This window comes from Drosophila nasuta, chromosome 3, assembly GCF_023558535.2.
Source record: "Drosophila nasuta strain 15112-1781.00 chromosome 3, ASM2355853v1, whole genome shotgun sequence".
In the NCBI taxonomy this organism is placed as follows: Eukaryota; Metazoa; Arthropoda; class Insecta; order Diptera; family Drosophilidae; genus Drosophila; species Drosophila nasuta.
Window position 1 is genome coordinate 5,364,539 of NC_083457.1, and position 18,330 is coordinate 5,382,868.

Genomic DNA, 18,330 nt, shown 5'->3' on the forward strand with positions numbered 1-18,330 from the left:
CAAAGACAAACAGAGGTCAAACCGAGAGGCTCCTGCCTCCTGTAGTTGTTGCTGCTGTTGCAGCTGGAAATGGCTACGTGACAGGACACAGTGCAATGGGTCGCATTTAAATCCAAGCGCAGTAGCAACAAAATTAGCACGACAAAGGGACTCGTCAGCAAGGTGGCAAGAGAAGCAGCAGCATGATGAACGGACGGAGACAAAGAGTTGAAGGGGTCGCAAAGTAAAACTGGTTGTAGTAGTGCAGTTAATTTGCCATTGCGAAGCAACAACAAGCTTTGAGCAAATAACAAACGAGCCACATCGCAAGCATAGAGCACTGAGCAAAGCTGAGCCTTCGTGCCCCGTCGCCACTTCTCCTGCTGCTGCTGCTGCTGCTGCGACAGTCTCACTGTAAGGACAAACGGATCAACAACTAAGCAAACAAATGGCGTTGCAATTGAGCACGTTTTGGGCAAAGCGCCGGAATCACAGTCGAAAGTCGTAGAGCAGCCCATGGAAATGAACTGCGGCATGGAAAAACAGAACAGAGTCGCAAACGAAACTGGACGAGACGAAACAGAACAACACACTTGTGTGCACACAACACGCATGTATAGGTCAGGTCAAGTGGCTATGCGGCAGACTCCAATCATTTGTGCCATACGTGTGGCTAATGATGTTGCAGTCAGATTCAGATTGAGACTCAGCCTCAGCCTCAGGCCACTTTGCCTTCAGATGCAGATTGGGATTCAGTTTCGGATTCTGTCTTTGACTCTCGGCGACGTGTCAGCAGCCAATGGTCCAATTGATTGGAAAACTACAAAACGAAAAACGAAAAACGCTCCCCCCACCAAAAAAAATAAGAAAGTCCACTTAAGTGAAACGATCATGTGGGTGTGGTTCGCAAGTGGTTAAATGCCTCAATGCATGTTGACAAAACACGCATACGCACTGTAAGCCAGCCGCAAATGAGAAACTATGAGCAACAGGACATTTGCCTGGAACAAGGCAAATATATAAAAAAAAACTAGAAAAAATAGAAAAAGTCAAGTCAAACAGTCACAGGCAGTACAGCTATGACAAAAAGGAGTGCACACAAAAAAAAATGGGAAAGGCAAAGCAAAAAAAAAATGGATGTGAAATTAAGAAACCCAGGGCACTAGCCAGCAGCAGCTGTCCAGGCCTGGGGATTTTATGTAAACCACACATACATAGAAAAAAAAAGAAGAGGAAAAAAAAAGAGGAGAAAACTTTTTGCTTTAGTAAAGAGCAACAGACGTGGCCCTGGCTACAATGGCATAAAAGAAACATAACTAATTTGCATAAAATGTTGAAACACGTTGGAACAAACAACATGAGAAGTGTGCTCTGCGCTGCACGGCAAATATGCTAGGGATAGCAACATGGCAAGATAGGTAACAGACCGGGTCTAAAAACTTCTGTCCAAGCGGAAATCGAGTAAAAGTCGTAAGTGAAGAGTTGCGGTACAAGTTGGGTTGGGTTTCAGTTCGGGGCTCTCGTCTCTCGGCCTGTGTTTGCCTTTCAGGTAAATTTGCAGCCAACTTTGGCACAAAATTTCCAAAAATAGTAAACTAAGTGACAGTTTTACTCCCCATTTTCCTCCTTACTTGTATATGTAGCAAACAAAATAGTGTATTTTTGCATCACAAAGTGAAAGTTATGTGTGTGTGTGTGTGTGTGTGAGAGAGAGTTCGTTGCTTGGGGTAAGGACTGTAGTCGCCTCATATTAGCGGTTTGTATCTTTTGCAACATGACCATGTTGAGACAAAGTTGTAGGCCAAAATGTCAGCGAACAATGTGCAAAGATAGAATGTTATACAGTGTGAGCTGTGTATCTAGCTTGCTGGAGGAGTCTTGGCATGCACTTTGAAATTTGATTTTCACTTCATTTCAACTTAAAGGAGTCTTGCTTCAATATATTATCCTTTTGTGACATAGTGTCAATTGAATTCCAAATCAATAAAAGGCTGCAATTCAATTGAAATGAACAATTTCATAATTATTTAGCAAATTACACAGATTGTAAATAATTTAATAACGTTTTGTGTCCATTTATTAAATCTATCAGGACAATCAAAGCACATAAATAACAGTTTTAAAACATCTATTAACTTGAACATTTTCTTTCTCTTTACAGTTTGGTGAATCAGTCAATGCCCGATGCTGACAAAATTCGCATGAATTTGGCCCGAGCATTGAAAGTGTGGGAGAACAATTCAAAGTTGACATTTCGTGAAGTGTACAGCGATCAGGCGGATATCCAGGTTCTTTTTGCACGGTGCGTATATACACAAACAGGGAATGTAAGGGGGATTGGATGGGAGGTGGGGTAAATCATAAAAAGAAAAATCGTTATGTAGTGCCATAAACCTTGTGCACCATGGGCAAACACATAAAATTGCACTTAAAACCAGGCAACGATAAATAATCCAAGTATTAAACCATGAAACCGATGATGATGACGATGACGACAACCGAGTAAGAGAGAGAGAGAGAGAAAGTGCTGCATGTTACCCATGTTCCAGGGTGTGCGTGGGTGTTTTTTCTGCTATGCCATAACCAATTTCAAATCAAAGAGTTTATGCTGTTTTTATATGCCAGTAGATGAGTATATAAGTACCGCGTGTGTGCACATAGACAGCTCGTAATTTCAATGCCATTGCATTGACTAATCAACGGCCTGTAGTCAGTTAACTCTATAAACATAACGAGATTTCATTCCATTCTATTCTGCAGACGCGATCACGGCGATGGCTATAAATTTGATGGACCTGGCCAGGTGCTGGCACACGCCTTCTATCCCGGCGTTGGGCGTGGCGGCGATGCGCATTTCGATGCAGAGGAGATCTGGGAATTCGATGCCAGCAGTGATGATAGTCGAGGTGAGTCTGGCTGTGTGTGTGTGAATGTGTTTGTGCGGTCAGCTCAGTAAATGAATGCATAATTTAATTACATTAGATAATAATAATAGTAATAGATAATAATAATCACGACCAGCTGCTGCTGCTGTTGATGCTGCTGCTGCTGCTACTGCGGTCACATCGCGGCTAAAAAGCTGCGGGTAAATTGCAGGCGCCAAAACCGCAGGCAGCCCGAAGGGGGAAAATCAATAAACGTTGCATACGCAGCGGCGCATTGCCGGAACCTCAGAACAACAAATGAGCAACTGGCGCCGACGGACTCACAGTCACAGTCGCAGTCGCAGCCGTAGTCGCAGTTTGTCTGTTTGCCATGTAGCCTGGCGGCCTGCATGTGTTTTGTAATTTACCGCTATAAATCGTGACCCTAGCAACAGCAACAGCAACAGTAAAAAGCTCTCCCAAACTCTCAACCCCCACTCCCCAATGTGAAAGACAAACCCCTGAACCGCACTCCTATCGACAAGCTCAACCCAATGTCGACGTTTTTAATGGTTTTTAATGCCAATAAAAAATTGTCAGCATGACGCGCGACTTTGGCAACGCAGCAATAAGCATTTTCCATACCCTCTAGCCATAAAGCGAGCGTGGAGGGTATATACTGAATTTGTACGATATGAGCGAACTCTAGTTGATTCACTGTTGTTCTACATGAGAAATAGAACAAAGACATGCTAAGGAATAGTTTTTAGTTAAAAATTACGGAAATTTGCGAAGAAAATAGTTAAAATTATTGCAGTTTTAATATTTGCTTCTTGGTCCAGGTTAACTCTAAGTCGAGCACTGCGGTGAAATGCCCTCTTACTACTTGTTTTTTCTTGCTGCAAAATGTTGCAGCGACGCCATTTTTATGCCACTTACAAAGTCGTCAAGGCGACGGCGATGCCTTTGTGTCAGTCACTCTTGCCATTAACCAGTCGCATTTTCATTGCGTTTTTCAGGCACCAACTTTCTGAACGTGGCCCTCCACGAACTGGGTCATTCCCTGGGCTTGGGCCACTCCTCGGACCAGAATGCGGTCATGTTTCCCTGGTATCAGAACAACGAGGTGGATGGCAAGTTGCCTGATGATGATCGTAATGGCATACAGGAACTTTATGGGGCCAAGGAAAAGGTTTGGGGTCCTTATCGGCCACAAACGACGCCAACAACAACGACGACAACAGCACGCACTCTCACATACTATCCCAATTACTATCCCAACAATTATCCGAATCGTGATCGCACGCGAGAACGGGAATGGGAACGTGACCGTGAACGAGAACGGGAGCGCGAACGTGAGCGGGAGCGGGAGAGAAACCGGGAAATCGAATGGAATCGAGCACGGGAACGAGAGCGCGAACAACGAGAGAGGGAGCGAATTCAACGCGAAAGAGAGCGGGAACGAGACCGCGAACGCATGACAACAACAACTGTACGACCAACAACAACAACAACAAGAGCAACAACGAGAGCAACAATGCCAACGAGAAGAGCGTGGTCAGGACAGCCGTATAGACCTTACAACTATCCGAACGCCCAGCAACCGAACAAGCCACACAAACCCCATAAACCACGAAAACCGAAGCCGGACAGTTGTATGACCAGCTACGATGCGATTTCCATGATTCGCAGTGAATTATTCATCTTCAGAGGACAAGTAAGCGTCGAGTAGCGAATAGATGATGCAGTGTCGTAACCTAACCACCTTTCTCTATTAACAGTTCCTCTGGCGTATTGGTGCCAACGGCTTGTACAATGGATACCCAACGGAAACACGTCGTCACTGGGCCGCACTTCCTGAGGACTTTAACAAAGTTGACGCTGTCTTTGAGAATCAGCAGCGACAGATTGTCTTCTTTATCGGTAAGCGAAATAATATACATATGTTTATTAGCTATATCTAACTAGATATATTTTTTCACAGGCAAACAGTACTACGTCTTTGATTCGGTCACCTTGGTGCCAGGTTATCCGCAACCGTTGACCACATTGGGCTTGCCTCCGACACTCAACCAAATCGATGCGGCATTCGTCTGGGGTCACAACAATCGCACATATCTGACGAGTGGCACCTTATACTGGCGCATAGATGAAAACACTGGCAAGGTGGAACTCGACTATCCCAGAGATATGTCCATCTGGGCGGGCGTCGGCTATAATATCGATGCCGCCTTCCAGTATAAGAACGGCAAGACGTATTTCTTCAAGAACTTGGGCTACTGGGAGTTCAATGACGACCGCATGAAAGTGGCGCATGCCCGACCCAAATTGTCGTCTCGGATGTGGATGCAGTGCGCCCGCAGTATCAACGATGTGGACGAGGAGCAGCGTTGGACATCGCCGTTAGTGTCGGGCACCAATGAAACCTCAGAAAACAACTCTGCAAACAGCCCAAGACGAAAGCACAGTCTAATTGTCTCTGTGCTGCTGCTGCTGCTCACATGGCGAGCCTGGCTTAGTTAAGATCTAGCTTTAAGCTTAGCTGTAGCCAAGCTTCAACTGAATGCTTATAATTTCCTTCCTCCTCTCATTCAAATGCGAACTGGCTAGAAAATGTCTACGCTGAATTCTATTGGAATTTAGAACGAACTCGATATCGAGCCACGACTGTCAGACAGCAGAACCCACAAAGCGGCCTTACAAACCCTTCAAGGACCAAAACTTTGAATTTTCTTTCGAGAATTGTTTGCTTTCAAATATAACTTGCCAATCGTGCATGCAGACACCATCTATTTGGCCGAATAGCAGGATTGTTTAACTGCATCTACCTTTTTTATAATAAACTTTATAAAATGCATATAAACAAGATACATAAAATATAAACCTATTAGTTATTTAGCCATACATAAGTACATAAAAGAAAACAATTGAGAACTTCTTAGCCGCAACTGCCTTATAATTAAGTACAGTATTGCTTCATAAGGACGAACAGATTGGCCCGAGTCTAAGCAACTATGAGCTGCCCGCATTTTGTATTTGATTTGAACATAAACATTTCTAATTGTTTATATTTAAATAATGTGATATTATCATAAATTTGTTTGTGTGCGATTGTAATAATAAAAATTCAAGAACTCAAGAAAATCCACAATCCACAATTTGAAATATAACAATTATTATAAATATTTTGCGTTAGTATTAGCTATATAAATACTTTTGTTTTTAAGTATAAATATACAAATACTTAAAAAAAAGAACACATTTAAGTTGGCAATATCTTTTTATAAATTTTTATAAAATAAAATAAAATTTGCGAAAGTAAAAACTGGCGGTTTTATTTCACTTTTTAAAGTTGTCATTAGTTTTTCTTTAAATCCTCTTCATTTCCAAATCTGATGGTTGACTAAAAAATCTTTAAAAAACACACATAATGTTTTATTTGTGACTAATCTGCATTAAAACCACAAATCATTGTGTGTGCCTTACTGGTAACGTAATGTAATTATATTTAATACATAAAATTGGTGATATCGTTAATTATATACATAGTACACCATGAAGTTAGTTCCACTTATTCACCGCAGATGTCTGTTCTTAAATCTACATGCATTTCATTTTTTGCTTCGCAGTTTTGGGACTGACCAAAAAACAATAAGCTTAAAACGAAGTATAGTATATAATATACAAATTAGATACCGAGAAAATTTGACAATTATCAAGTCTAAATATTAAGCTAGCTTGTCGAAATCAACCGCATGTCAAATGAGACACTAGAGTTCATTGTGCAAATTCTATATGTCACATTTCTCTAAAACCGGTGACCAGAATATCATTGAAGATTTGGCAAATCCGGTTTCTTTCAATGAAGTAAAAGTAAAAAGCAACTTTTGAATGTGAATTATAAGTGAATAGATATAATTGAGTATGCTTGATTGTGAGATATCCATTACCTAATTTTCCATAATAAAAAACGATTTAGTATAATCATAAGAACTAAACTTAACAGCTACTCTTTGGTCTACTAAAATTTCTTCATAGCATCTTTCAACATTTATGATGTAATATTTATCGAATTTCCAGGAAACATTAAGATTACATTTATATTCCAAATTCAAAATTATTGTAGTTCTCAATACAAAGAACATTCTGCATATGCAGATATAAAATAGGTCGTTTATCTAAGTGATTCAAATCATTTTGGGGTTATAAAATAATTAATACGGTTCTTTTTCCACAATGACGTGTCAAAACCCGATCAAACCAAAATACGTGCGATTTCGTTTGCTTTATTTGTGCAAATATCTAACATAAAATATAGCGATAAGTAATGATAATTTGTTGTGCTATGTAAAAAGCGAAACCCCGAGTGAATACTAAAAAAAAAACAACACAACACAGATGTATCATGTTTAACGATAATGCCCTTATCTGGCTATATAGACAGGTAAATGGAAATACTTTAGATATCTGCCTCTAGCTGATAAATGGGCCCAGAGACAGTATTGATAGTGCTGAGGAGTGAGAACAGATGTTAAGTTTAACAGTCAGTTTGAATATATTAACTGAGAAGTCACCCATTGAATTGATGGCTGAGTAATGAACGTTTTTAGTATTTCTTACATTGTCTTATCTTATCTGGAGTTAAGCACTCATTACAATCGCTTCCGTATAGACCAACAAGTTCAATTCTCGCATACGGTTTGCTGCTCTTCGACTGACTCTTGCAGTGACAACAACTGTCATTAGTCTATGCGTCATAGCTCGCAGTGACGAAACGAAAGAGTCCGCCGCCCTCAGTCCCAGTCGCCAGTCCGAAAATGAATCCGATTCTGAGTGCGAGTGTCAGTACGAGTACCCACACAGCAGAGATCCAAAAACGGTAACGACCATGCCGAACCGGTGACAGTCGCGTACAGACCACAGGCGAGTTCAGTAGTTAGTGGTTCGATATTTAAATACGTAGCGAAATCCGACGTGAATATTACGCTTACCCAATTATATGTGCATATATACAACAAAAATATACTACTTGCCTCTATCTGCTCTATATATATCATATTAAATTGAAGACAATTGTGAGTAGAGGTCGAGCGGCACGAGAATTAAACTAAGCATTGTGCCACATTCTAAAGTCAAGCCAAGGCCCACCTTATACGGTTGATAGCGGTTTACACATTACCAGCCATTTGTCACAGTGACTTAGCCGTACCCAAGCCCTGAGATAGTTATACTGTTATTGTTATCTATCAGTGTTTGGTATTTGCCCAAGGGTTTGCTCAAATCTATGACAAATCATTTGCCAAATGGTGCATTTGCGTTAACTGGTAGCCTTAGACCATATCTAATCGACACGACACGACACGGCATGGCAAATGGCTCCGGAAGTTGACTATTGAAAGACAAACTTTAATAAATCAAAGTTCTATGTATAATCATATCTATGCAGATAACCGAACTTGTACCTAAACCATGTCGTCCAATCAATCCATCGATGATAATGTCATTCGACCACTCAGCGCTGAATTGGCATTGAAGGCTCAACAGGAATTGGGCGAGGTGCCCGATCGCATTCCCGAGGACATCGAAGCACTTCGCACATGGATTGCAAAGCAGCCCCACTTGAAAGCACGCGAAGATGCCCAGTTTCTGGTTGCCTTTCTGCGCGGGTGTAAGTACAGCTTGGAGAAGACCAAATTGAAGCTAGACAATTTCTATGCGATGCGAGGTGCAGTTCCTGAGCTCTACAAAAATCGTTTTGTGGGTGAAAAACAGTTGAACATACTCAAGACGGGGTAAATACTATAGCGCTTTAAAATATGTAAATTTTCCATTTATTTGTCTATTTCCTCTTAAAAGCTGCCTGTTACGATTGTCGCAACCTTTGCAACCGGATGGACCACGCATTCACATTTCACGATATGCCCAGTACGATTCCAACAAGTATTCCATAGCTGAGGTAATGCAGGTTAACACTATGCTGGGGGAAATTCAAATACGTGAAGATGACAATGCTATGGTATCTGGATTCGTGGAGATTATTGATATGAAAGGCGTGACAGCCGGTCACATGTTCCAGTTCGATGTGGTGCTGATCAAGAAACTCGCCGTGCTGGGTGACAAGGCTTTGCCGTACAGACCCAAAGGTTTCCACTTTATCAACGCACCTTCCACAGCCGAAAAGGCAATGTCCATTGCAAAGAGCTTGATGAGTGACAAAATTCGCAAGCGAGTAAGTTTCAGCATAAAACACTGTTGAGATATCATACTGATATGAAATACTTTTTGTTTTTCAAAGTTCCATATACACTCCAAGCTGGAGACACTGTATCAACACGTGCCCAAGGAGTGTCTTCCCGTTGAATACGGAGGCACAAATGGAAGCATACAGAATGTTGTAGACACTTGGACACAAAAACTGACCGACTACACGGAATTCTTTGAACAGGATGTGGTATATGGTACAAATGAGAAACTGCGCCGCGGTCAGCCAATTAACTCGGAGACGCTCTTTGGCATTGAGGGATCATTTCGGAAACTTGACATTGATTAATTGCATTTCCTAATATTAGCACATATTTATACAACAAATACAACGATTATGTATAGCTGCTGAAAAGAACAAAATCAGTTTAAAACACAAAACTAAATAGAATGTAATTTAAAATAACAAAACTAAGCTGAACTGATTACAAAATCAAACATAAATGCAGGTTCCAAAATTTCTACGGATAAACCATTTTGTCTAACATGAGGACTGGGCATGGCATCTACTCGGACTCTGAATCTTAGATTCTAAGCCTTGCTTTGAGCAGCTTGCTGAGGCTTCTTGTTAAGAAATGCATGAGCCAGCTCATGATGTGGTTGACTTGCTTCACGAACACGATCTAACCATTTTGCCACCTTTGGGAACTTCTTCTCACTGACAGTGTACTGGCAGAGCTCTGTAAATAATGAGGATTCATTGGAAAATGGTTCATATGTAGCTTGCTTAAGTCTACTAACTCAGTTGTTCAATGTCGGAGGAGCTGAACAAATCAGCAACCGTTAAGTTCGGGCCAAGTAAGTAGTCTTTTTCCAACCATAGGCGTTCCAACTGACCAAAACCGGCCTCCACATGTTTAACTAATTTGTCGATTTGCTCCTGTTTTGGCTTGGGCTTAATTCCGTTTGCGGGGAAGAGCCAGCCCTCCCGAAAGTATAGGCTACAGGGTAAACGCAAGTTCAAGTGCTGCCATTCCAAATATTCATCAATACGACCGCGTTCTTCTAAGGAAGTGGGATACAGCTGCTCTGTAAGCTTCTTTGAATCGGCCAGATAGCTTCAGAGTTTATAAATGATTAACTGTCCAATAATTTTAGGGTATCGGTAACTTACCGCACCATGGCCACGCTCTCGGAGAGGTGAAAGTTTCCATCGACCAAGGCAGGAACTTTCTGGAAACGGTTGATGCGCTTGTACTCATCAGTCAGTTGTTCCTCTATGGAGAGAATGGACTTTGAATTGCCGACACCAGTAAACAAATAATAAACTTACTTTTGCGCAAAGCCACGGGACAATCTTCGAATGGCGTTTTCGCCAATTTTAGCGCAATCCAAAGAGCACGCGATGGTGGGGACAATAAATCGTAATAGTATTTAATTGCTTTAGACATGCTTATGAAATTAATGCAACAATTTGTTGAGCTCTAATGAAATCAGCTGGCAAACAAATTTAACTGCTTTACAACACTGACACTCGTTTAAACACTTGTGGTATGCAATCAAGCTGTTGTCCCTCTCTAACTTATAGTTTACCGTATAGAGAATTAGGCGCGCTAAGAACTCAATTTAAACTGATAATAAAAAGTATCAGTTCAAAACATATATTTCTTAATTTCAGGCAGAAAATGACACAGCAGAATTTTAAGTGTCAATTTGACAACCTTAATGATTAATTGAAATTTTGACATTTTTATCAGCTACCGTACAACACCAAACCCCATTTATATACACATAAACCAATTATGTAGAGCTCATAATCATCTAGTAAAAACATACAATACAAACAAAAATTCAAAAACTATTTTAAAATTACTCAAAATTATATGGCCGAAAATTGTAAATCTCTTTGAAATCGATACATTTTTCAAGCTCTAGGTTTTGAGGTTGATCGCCAAATACTTTGCAAGCGCGAAAATTTCTATTGAAGTGGCCAAAAATAAATACTTCTTATCGCATAAGGCATATGTCTTTTTGCCGTTTCCTAAATGATAAATAGGCTTGTGAAGGGTCCCTTTATCAATTAATCAGTAACCTTGTTGCGCCAAAAAGCACATAATCCAAACGTGTATCTATACAAAGCACAGATAATATCGAAACATATAGCCAAGGCTGCGATACGTCATATAGGAGCTTATCAGCTTGCTATCAGTTACAGAAGATAAAGCTTATAAATTACTAGAAATCAAAGAGGTGTCATTTGTTTGGTTTCAGATGTTTTTGTTTTGACATTTAAACAAATTCGTTTTAATTTATTAACGTACTCAACATGGGTCGCGCTACAATACTCGTGTCAATTATATCTGTAGTATGTATATACTCAATATATATGTATGTACATATATATATTAATATATATATGTATATGTGTAAACTAGTATCAAAAATTAGTAAAAACGACACTTAACTAATGCAAAAATCATCGAAAAATTATATATATGCATTCTGTTTTATGTGCGTTCGCGCATGTTTATGTTTAAAATAAAAGCCAAAAACTTAGAATAGTTTAAGTATAAGTAGAAGACGTTCATAGTGAGCGAAATGTGGCGATAATAAAAATTTGGGCGACTATCCAACCTCCGAACCGTCCATAGACATGGACGGGACATGTACTACATACATACTTTGATAAGAACGACAATAAATTATAATCGACATTCATGAGGTTTTTGCCATTTGATGGCGTTTTTGTTGTTGTTTTTTTAGTGTACATTTTTTTTGTTTTACTGTTTTTGTTTTTTTTGTAACATTGATCAATTTGCTTTTAGTTTCGATGTTATTTTTTCTATGAATTGTTATAAAATATCAGGTTCTGCTATGACCAAAGTTCGCTATAGCGCAGTAGTACTCGTACATATATGTATGTATAGGGTATGTACGCTATACAGATACTTAAATGGGATATATATATATATATATGTATCTAGAGAGAGAGAGAGATGGAGGGTGGTGTGAGGAGGAGTGTGTATATAGTATGTGCATTTGAATATACAATTAACTGCCCTATCCACAACAATAGCCTCAATCGAAGTTCAACTTGCGAAAGGAGCCCTCTTCTCCGGTGACACCAGACACCAGCTGCGCATTGCGTTGCTGCTCCTTCTCGTTGGCCGCGCGCAGCTTCTCATCGACACCGAAACGCTCGTCATCAATGAAGTAGGAAGCAAAGCTGTTGAACTGTGCCTCGTAGCGGGACACAGCATCGATGACCGTACCATTATCGCCACCTAGCTCCCCCTGGTAAGTACTCCTTGCCAATGGCTTTCTGCAGCGACTCGATATTGGGATGTATATGCAGCTAAAAAAAAAAAAACCATGCCATTAGTCATACACCATAGTTATAGAAGCGTAACACTCACCAGTTCCTTCTGCTTCATCACATTTCGGATTATGGTGAGTACAAATTGCGTTTCACGCGAGGCGTTCACAATGTGCGTGGCCACTAAATTCGTGGGAATACCATGCTCCAGGAAGGCGTTCATGCGTCGAAACAGACTTGGATCGAACTGCAGCAGCAATGAATATGGTATTTTAGTGAAATCAATAATCTCAACAACGCCAGCAATGTTCCAATTGTCGTCTGTATTGATCTCGATTTCGGAGCGGAAGGCATGGAAGCGAAAGATGTCAGTGACACTGTGCTTGGAAGTCTCTATGCGTCCCATGCGTGTATAGTGAATACGAGGGCCACCAGGTCCAATCGGATTTGGCAACGTAGCAAATATGCTGCAGAACATAAAATGAAGAAACTCCCAATCAATCAATTGCAATCAATTTTGAGTGATTAATGAGTTCATGCTTACCCCGATCTGACCAGTTCAAGCAACTTGTCGTCTACGGATCGACTTTTGAGCAGTCCACGCTCTTTGGACTTGTAGTTGTAGAAGAACACAATGCGTTTCTTGGCTTCTTCCAAGTCCCACAGGCAGAATCGCAGAAATGCAACCAAGAACTGATCGTCGGTGCGAGCCTCCAGGTAGTTCTGTTCGTTAATCCATGTGCGGAATGCCACAATGATTGCATCCCTACTCGCTGCATCCTCGTTGAGCTGAGAGCGCGCTACGTCTGCCAACTCTGGCGCCAGCTCTCGTAATTTGGCCATAGTCTAGGATAACTGCGAATTTTTTATATCGAAACTTAAAAGATTGCTGTGTGTGTGTGTGTATTGTGTGTATAGACTGTCCAAAAAAAAAGACTTGTGTACTCTATCTAGGCTGGTGCACGACTAACAGTAAAGTCGGCGCCAACTTCGAGCTTCCCAGACAAGTGTACAAGTGTACTTGGTGTACACGCACTCAGTGTGGCAATAAGAGGATAGGAGGAGCAGCTATCGTTGCTAACGCACACTGTCGCCACCTTAATTTGTATGCTGTCAAACCACAGGTAGCTGATGAAATGTGCAATCGAGAGATTAGCAAGTTGTTTTAAGAGCCTCAAGACTGTAAATCGATAAGCAATCAGAAGGCAATATTCACAACCATTTCAAAGAAAACCATCGGCTGATTGGCACTGACTTTCAAAGAGTTTAAAATGTAGGTTCCGTATTTTAAACACGATTTCTGTGTTTAAGAACTTTCCATCCTTAAATCTTAGTGAGATTTAAATGAAATTCCTAATAATTTACATAGTTTATGTGTTTTTAATCGGTTAAATTAGATAGAATATATAACAATATATAACTGTTCAAATTGTTACCGTTCATGAATTTAACCGATTTCTTATCTAAAAATATAGCCATATACAAAATATAACCTACATATGCATTGACACTGGGTTAAATAATTTATAGTTTAACATCTGTATTTGAAAAATCCATCTTTAATTTTTTGGTTCGTAGAGTATTTATTTTTAGTATTAGGATTTAGAATAAAAAAATCAAGCATTTCTTTAATGGATGGAAATTCAGTTTAAAAAATGTACATATTTCGTGTTTTTTTTATTCGGAAATTCAAGTATTCTGATCTGATTCTGATAATTGACATGAATGAATAAATAAAATAAAAATTTTAAATACAATTTTACATTTTTAAGTTGTTAATCATAAATTTCTGCCCAGTTGAAACTATCGCACATATATGGAATTTAATCGATTCTACTCATAGGTTTGCGGTCACTGTGCAGCGCTGTTTTCGATAAGATAACACTTAAGGCACATATAACGGTTACGCGGTTCGATTAACAGACGATATCAACAAAAATGAAAACAAAAAAAAACGAAACGGTTCTATTTTTGCGCCTCTTTTTCACCTGCATTTTGCGACGACGCGACATCGATGCTAAAGCCCCTCCCCTCCCTTGGCACACCATCGTCTTATCTCTGAACAGCTGCAGTTGGGCTACCATTAACAGTTAATAACCATGATTCTTCGACTTGAGTTGCGTCAATCTAATCGGCGTGTAGTTTGACACTCATCGCAAGACATTAGTAAACTGAGCTGAGAGCAATGAGAGTGCGTTAGTACCCGGATTCTGGCCGAATAACCCACTATTATCAGGCGTGTGATTGGTCATAAAGGCAGTAGATTAGCGCCAACTGATTGTAGGCAACAGCAGCAGCTGTAGTAGGCCAGTTTAGTAGTCGGAGAGTTGCCACGACGCACAGTTCAGATACAGATTATGGCCGAGCTACGTCCTCTCAGCGCTGAATTGCGCCACATTGCCGTAACGGAGCTAAACGAGGTGGAGGAGCGAGTGCCAGCTGATTTGCAGGCACTACGGGATTGGGATTGCCAAACAGCCGCATCTAAAGTGTCGACAGGATGATCAATTCCTTATCGCCTTTTTTGCGGGGCTGCAAATTCAGCTTGGAGAAGGCCAAGTCCAAGTTGGATAGCTTCCTCACCATTAAAACCATGATGCCGGAGCTGTTTGCGAATCGCCAAATGGACGAACGCAATATTGCCTTGTGCCGCACGGGGTAAGTTTATAAAATCGATCAACGAACATATTGAACATCATTCCCAATATATCCACAGAACATATGTGCAACTACCCAAGCCCTTTGGACCAGGCGGACCTAGAATTCAGCTCACAGATTATTCCAAGTTTGATCCCAAGGTCTTCAAGTTAATCGATCTCTTTCGGTACCAGACGCTGCTCATGGAGCGTCAAATACGCGAGGATGATAATAGTGTCATCAGTGGCTATATTGAAATTCTAGATATGGGCAGCATGAGCCTCAGTTTCCTAGCTCAAATCGATCTTCCGCTCATCAAGAAGATGGGCGTTTTTGGCGAGAAAGCAGCACCAGCACGAATCAAGGGAGTTCATTTCATCAACTGCCCCAAGGAGGCGGCTGCACTGCTCAACATGTGCAAGAGTTTAATGCCCGCCAAGCTACAATCTCGAGTAAGTACAATAAACAGTTCGACTTTTATGTTATCGTTGCATTACAAAGTAGAAGACATCCGATAAATTAACCGATTAGGGAAAAATTGCAGTATAAATAGCTCTAATCCATTTGAAAGCCAATAATCCAGCCCACTGCTTCTGCATTCGTCACGTATTATCGCTTATCAGTTGATTTGTTTCGATAACGCTAAAAGGCACTTCAAAAGATTTCATAGCAAACATAATATCAATAATAGTTAGACTCACTATTTTCAGACATAATAAACTAACTAATGGGGTTCTGATTTTAGTTCTGATTTTGATTAAATATTAAGTTTATCTTCTAGAAAAACTAATAACATGCTCTACACTTGAAAATGTTTTCTAGTTCTTCGTCTACAAGAATCTAGAGAAGCTGAACGAGGTTATTCCACGAGAATATTTGCCAGAGGAGTATGGTGGAAGTAATGGACGCATATCTGATATAATAGTCAATATGGAGAAGCAGATGCTCGAGTATAACGAATACCTGAAGGAAGATAACCAATACGGAGTTAATGAACAGCTGCGTCCCGGCAAGAGGTTGAATGCCGACACCTTGTTCGGCATTGAAGGATCCTTTCGCAAATTGGACATCGATTAGATTAGCGCCAAATTAATCAAACTGAAATTTTATGGAAAAAACCATTGCACGGTTTAGCTTTAATAGCAAATGTATCAAAAAAAAACTAAATTAAAGTGCATCTCAAAGTCAAACAGCCATTGGATGGTATCAAACTCGAAGGATTTCTAGGATATTTAGCGAAAGTAACGAGTGCATTGCCTAAAAGGAATTACCTATAACGTTTATGTATGGTAAAGAAGAATTCAATGTAAATATAACAACTTGGATATGAATGAGTACTCAAGCGTTTTCATAATTTCGTGAGAAGCGCAAAGTGAAGCGAGTTTTACCAGAAAGTTAAATCACAATATGAATAAACAAACAAACGCCCACGCAGTGGAAACGTCAAATATAGCAAGCTTTTAGTGTGCATTATCAGTGATAGATGTTAATAGCCTTATCTATCAGTTAAGTGAATTAGACAGGATCAATAAATTGTCATGTTAATTTGCATGTTACTCACAAGCGAATGGCACCTGTTTCAGTTGTTTCTCAGATTCCTCCTAGAACAGATCTAAAATGTCGACAAATTACACGGACTTTACGGTGCGTACTTCTAATGATAATTCCTCGGATTTAGCAGATTGTCATGTTTTCATCAACTGATGAGTTAGAGTTAGACGTATTTATTCACTACATTTTAAACTATTTTTTTTATTTGTATTTACTTTGATACTTAAAAAAGTATGAACATATGCAAAATCCGAGGCTATTAATGATTATCTAGCTTTACATCAATCTAATATTTCTCAGCAGTTTGACTTTAGCCAATGGGATTTTCCAGAAGACCGCATTTGGTTGCACAAATCAATCGTTAATATTGCCTGGAAGATTTGCGCATTTGTGCCATTAATTGTTTTCGGATTATATGGCAACTTTATTCTTATCTATCTGATTGCCACAACGCGATCGCTGCGATCACCAACTAATTTAATCATAGCCAATATGGCGACCGCTGATTTTTTCACCCTGCTCATCTGCCCGATTATGTTCATGATCAACGACTTCTATCAGAACTATCAGCTGGGCAGCATTGGCTGCAAGATGGAGGGCTTCTTGGTGGTTGTATTCTTAATCACAGCTGTCCTAAACCTCTCGGCTGTTAGCTACGATCGTCTGACTGCCATCGTGCTACCGCGAGAGTCTCGTCTAACACTTCGAGGTGCTCGCATCGTGATCATTTCAACTTGGCTGGCGGGAATACTGCTTTCATTGCCGCTGGCCATCTACAGGATCTACAAGGTGCGTGTGTGGCGCAACTTTACGGAATGTTATTGCAAGGAGAACACCAAGATATTGCCCAAGTATTGGTATGTGCTCATCACAGTCTTAGTCTGGCTGCCTCTTGGCATTATGCTAATCTGCTACACGGCCATATTCATCAAGGTGAGAACTCTTCAATACACATTATTAGCACTTAAGAAACTGAATTCTTTCCCAGCTGGATCGCTACGAGAAACGCGTCCTAAGTCGTGAGCATCCGCTGACTGTGAGCTACAAACGCAGCGTAGCCAAAACCCTTTTCATTGTGGTCATTGTCTTTGTGGTGCTTCGCTTGCCGTTCACCATTTTGGTGGTGCTCCGTGCCAAGTATTACAGTACCGAGACAACGGTTGATAATGGCATACAACTCTTTTCATACATCGCGCAGTATCTTATATTTGTAAATGCAGCCGTCAATCCCATTATCTATGGCTACAGCAATGAGAACTTCAGGAAGGCATACTATCAACTATCATGGGTCAAAAGAAGGAAAGTGAATCGGGAGCATCGTTGTTTCTACTGTGATTTCATAAAGCGCAAGAATGTTCAGTCAAAAACAAATGTTGAACGGGAACCAAGAATAGAGGTAACGGAGACGACGACAAAGGCAACTAAAAGACTAGAGCAAACATCATGCCAACTTTACGAAAATTCCGATCATTCATTAGATCAGCAAATCGATGGAGAAGGTTTCATTTAGGCTATGCAAGTTTTCTTCTGTCGACAATAAAATACCTGGTCTGCAGTTAATTTTGCGATCTTAAAAATACATTTAATATGTTTCTAATTATTTACATATTATATACATTTATTTCAGTGTATATAAGTAAAAAGTTTTTTAAATAAAATATATATAATGGAAATTAATAAGTTAAGCAATTTAAAAAAAAACGATTCCTATTTTGACTTATTTTTCAAAACAAGAACAAAATTGTAAAAAACGCAACTTAACTTTTAAACTGTTACAAATCT

At 40.1% G+C, this 18,330-nt stretch overlaps 6 protein-coding genes across 6 annotated transcripts in view; 4 read left to right on the forward strand and 2 right to left on the reverse strand.

Annotated features, from left to right (window-relative positions):
* Positions 1-6,088, forward strand: part of LOC132789586 (matrix metalloproteinase-2) — a 95,804-nt gene extending 89,716 nt beyond the window's left edge. Inside the window, 7 exon segments of the mRNA XM_060797687.1 lie at positions 2,141-2,281; positions 2,740-2,885; positions 3,863-4,323; positions 4,325-4,418; positions 4,421-4,560; positions 4,625-4,766; positions 4,828-6,088. Coding sequence (XP_060653670.1) covers positions 2,141-2,281; positions 2,740-2,885; positions 3,863-4,323; positions 4,325-4,418; positions 4,421-4,560; positions 4,625-4,766; positions 4,828-5,366 — 1,663 coding nt within the window. The 3' untranslated portion in view covers positions 5,367-6,088.
* Positions 6,089-8,312: 2,224 nt separating this feature from the next.
* Positions 8,313-9,393, forward strand: LOC132791274 (alpha-tocopherol transfer protein). Its single transcript, XM_060800131.1, has 3 exons — positions 8,313-8,635; positions 8,700-9,072; positions 9,139-9,393. The coding sequence occupies exons 1-3, from the start codon at positions 8,313-8,315 to the stop codon at positions 9,391-9,393; spliced, it is 951 nt and encodes a 316-aa protein (XP_060656114.1).
* Positions 9,394-9,471: 78 nt separating this feature from the next.
* On the reverse strand, positions 9,472-10,681 carry LOC132791275 (glutathione S-transferase theta-1). Its single transcript, XM_060800132.1, has 4 exons — positions 10,378-10,681; positions 10,219-10,321; positions 9,846-10,162; positions 9,472-9,784 (listed from the first exon to the last, which is right to left on the reverse strand). Exons 1-4 carry the CDS (start codon positions 10,493-10,495, stop codon positions 9,636-9,638), a joined length of 687 nt encoding a protein of 228 aa, XP_060656115.1. The 5' UTR covers positions 10,496-10,681; the 3' UTR covers positions 9,472-9,635.
* A 1,081-nt stretch (positions 10,682-11,762) lies between these two features.
* LOC132789592 (uncharacterized) lies at positions 11,763-13,322 on the reverse strand. The gene is given in 4 exon segments (XM_060797694.1): positions 11,763-12,338; positions 12,340-12,399; positions 12,461-12,827; positions 12,905-13,322. Coding segments are annotated over 4 exon segments (942 nt in total). The 5' UTR covers positions 13,204-13,322; the 3' UTR covers positions 11,763-12,122.
* A 928-nt stretch (positions 13,323-14,250) lies between these two features.
* Positions 14,251-16,452, forward strand: LOC132791545 (alpha-tocopherol transfer protein-like). Its single transcript, XM_060800508.1, is given in 5 exon segments — positions 14,251-14,825; positions 14,827-14,880; positions 14,882-15,018; positions 15,077-15,449; positions 15,820-16,452. Coding segments are annotated over 5 exon segments (927 nt in total). The 5' UTR covers positions 14,251-14,717; the 3' UTR covers positions 16,075-16,452.
* Positions 16,453-16,569: 117 nt separating this feature from the next.
* LOC132791544 (galanin receptor type 1) lies at positions 16,570-18,109 on the forward strand. The gene is made up of 3 exons (XM_060800507.1): positions 16,570-16,641; positions 16,852-17,481; positions 17,537-18,109. The coding sequence occupies exons 1-3, from the start codon at positions 16,615-16,617 to the stop codon at positions 18,056-18,058; spliced, it is 1,179 nt and encodes a 392-aa protein (XP_060656490.1). The 5' UTR covers positions 16,570-16,614; the 3' UTR covers positions 18,059-18,109.
* The last annotated feature ends 221 nt before the right edge of the window (positions 18,110-18,330 follow it).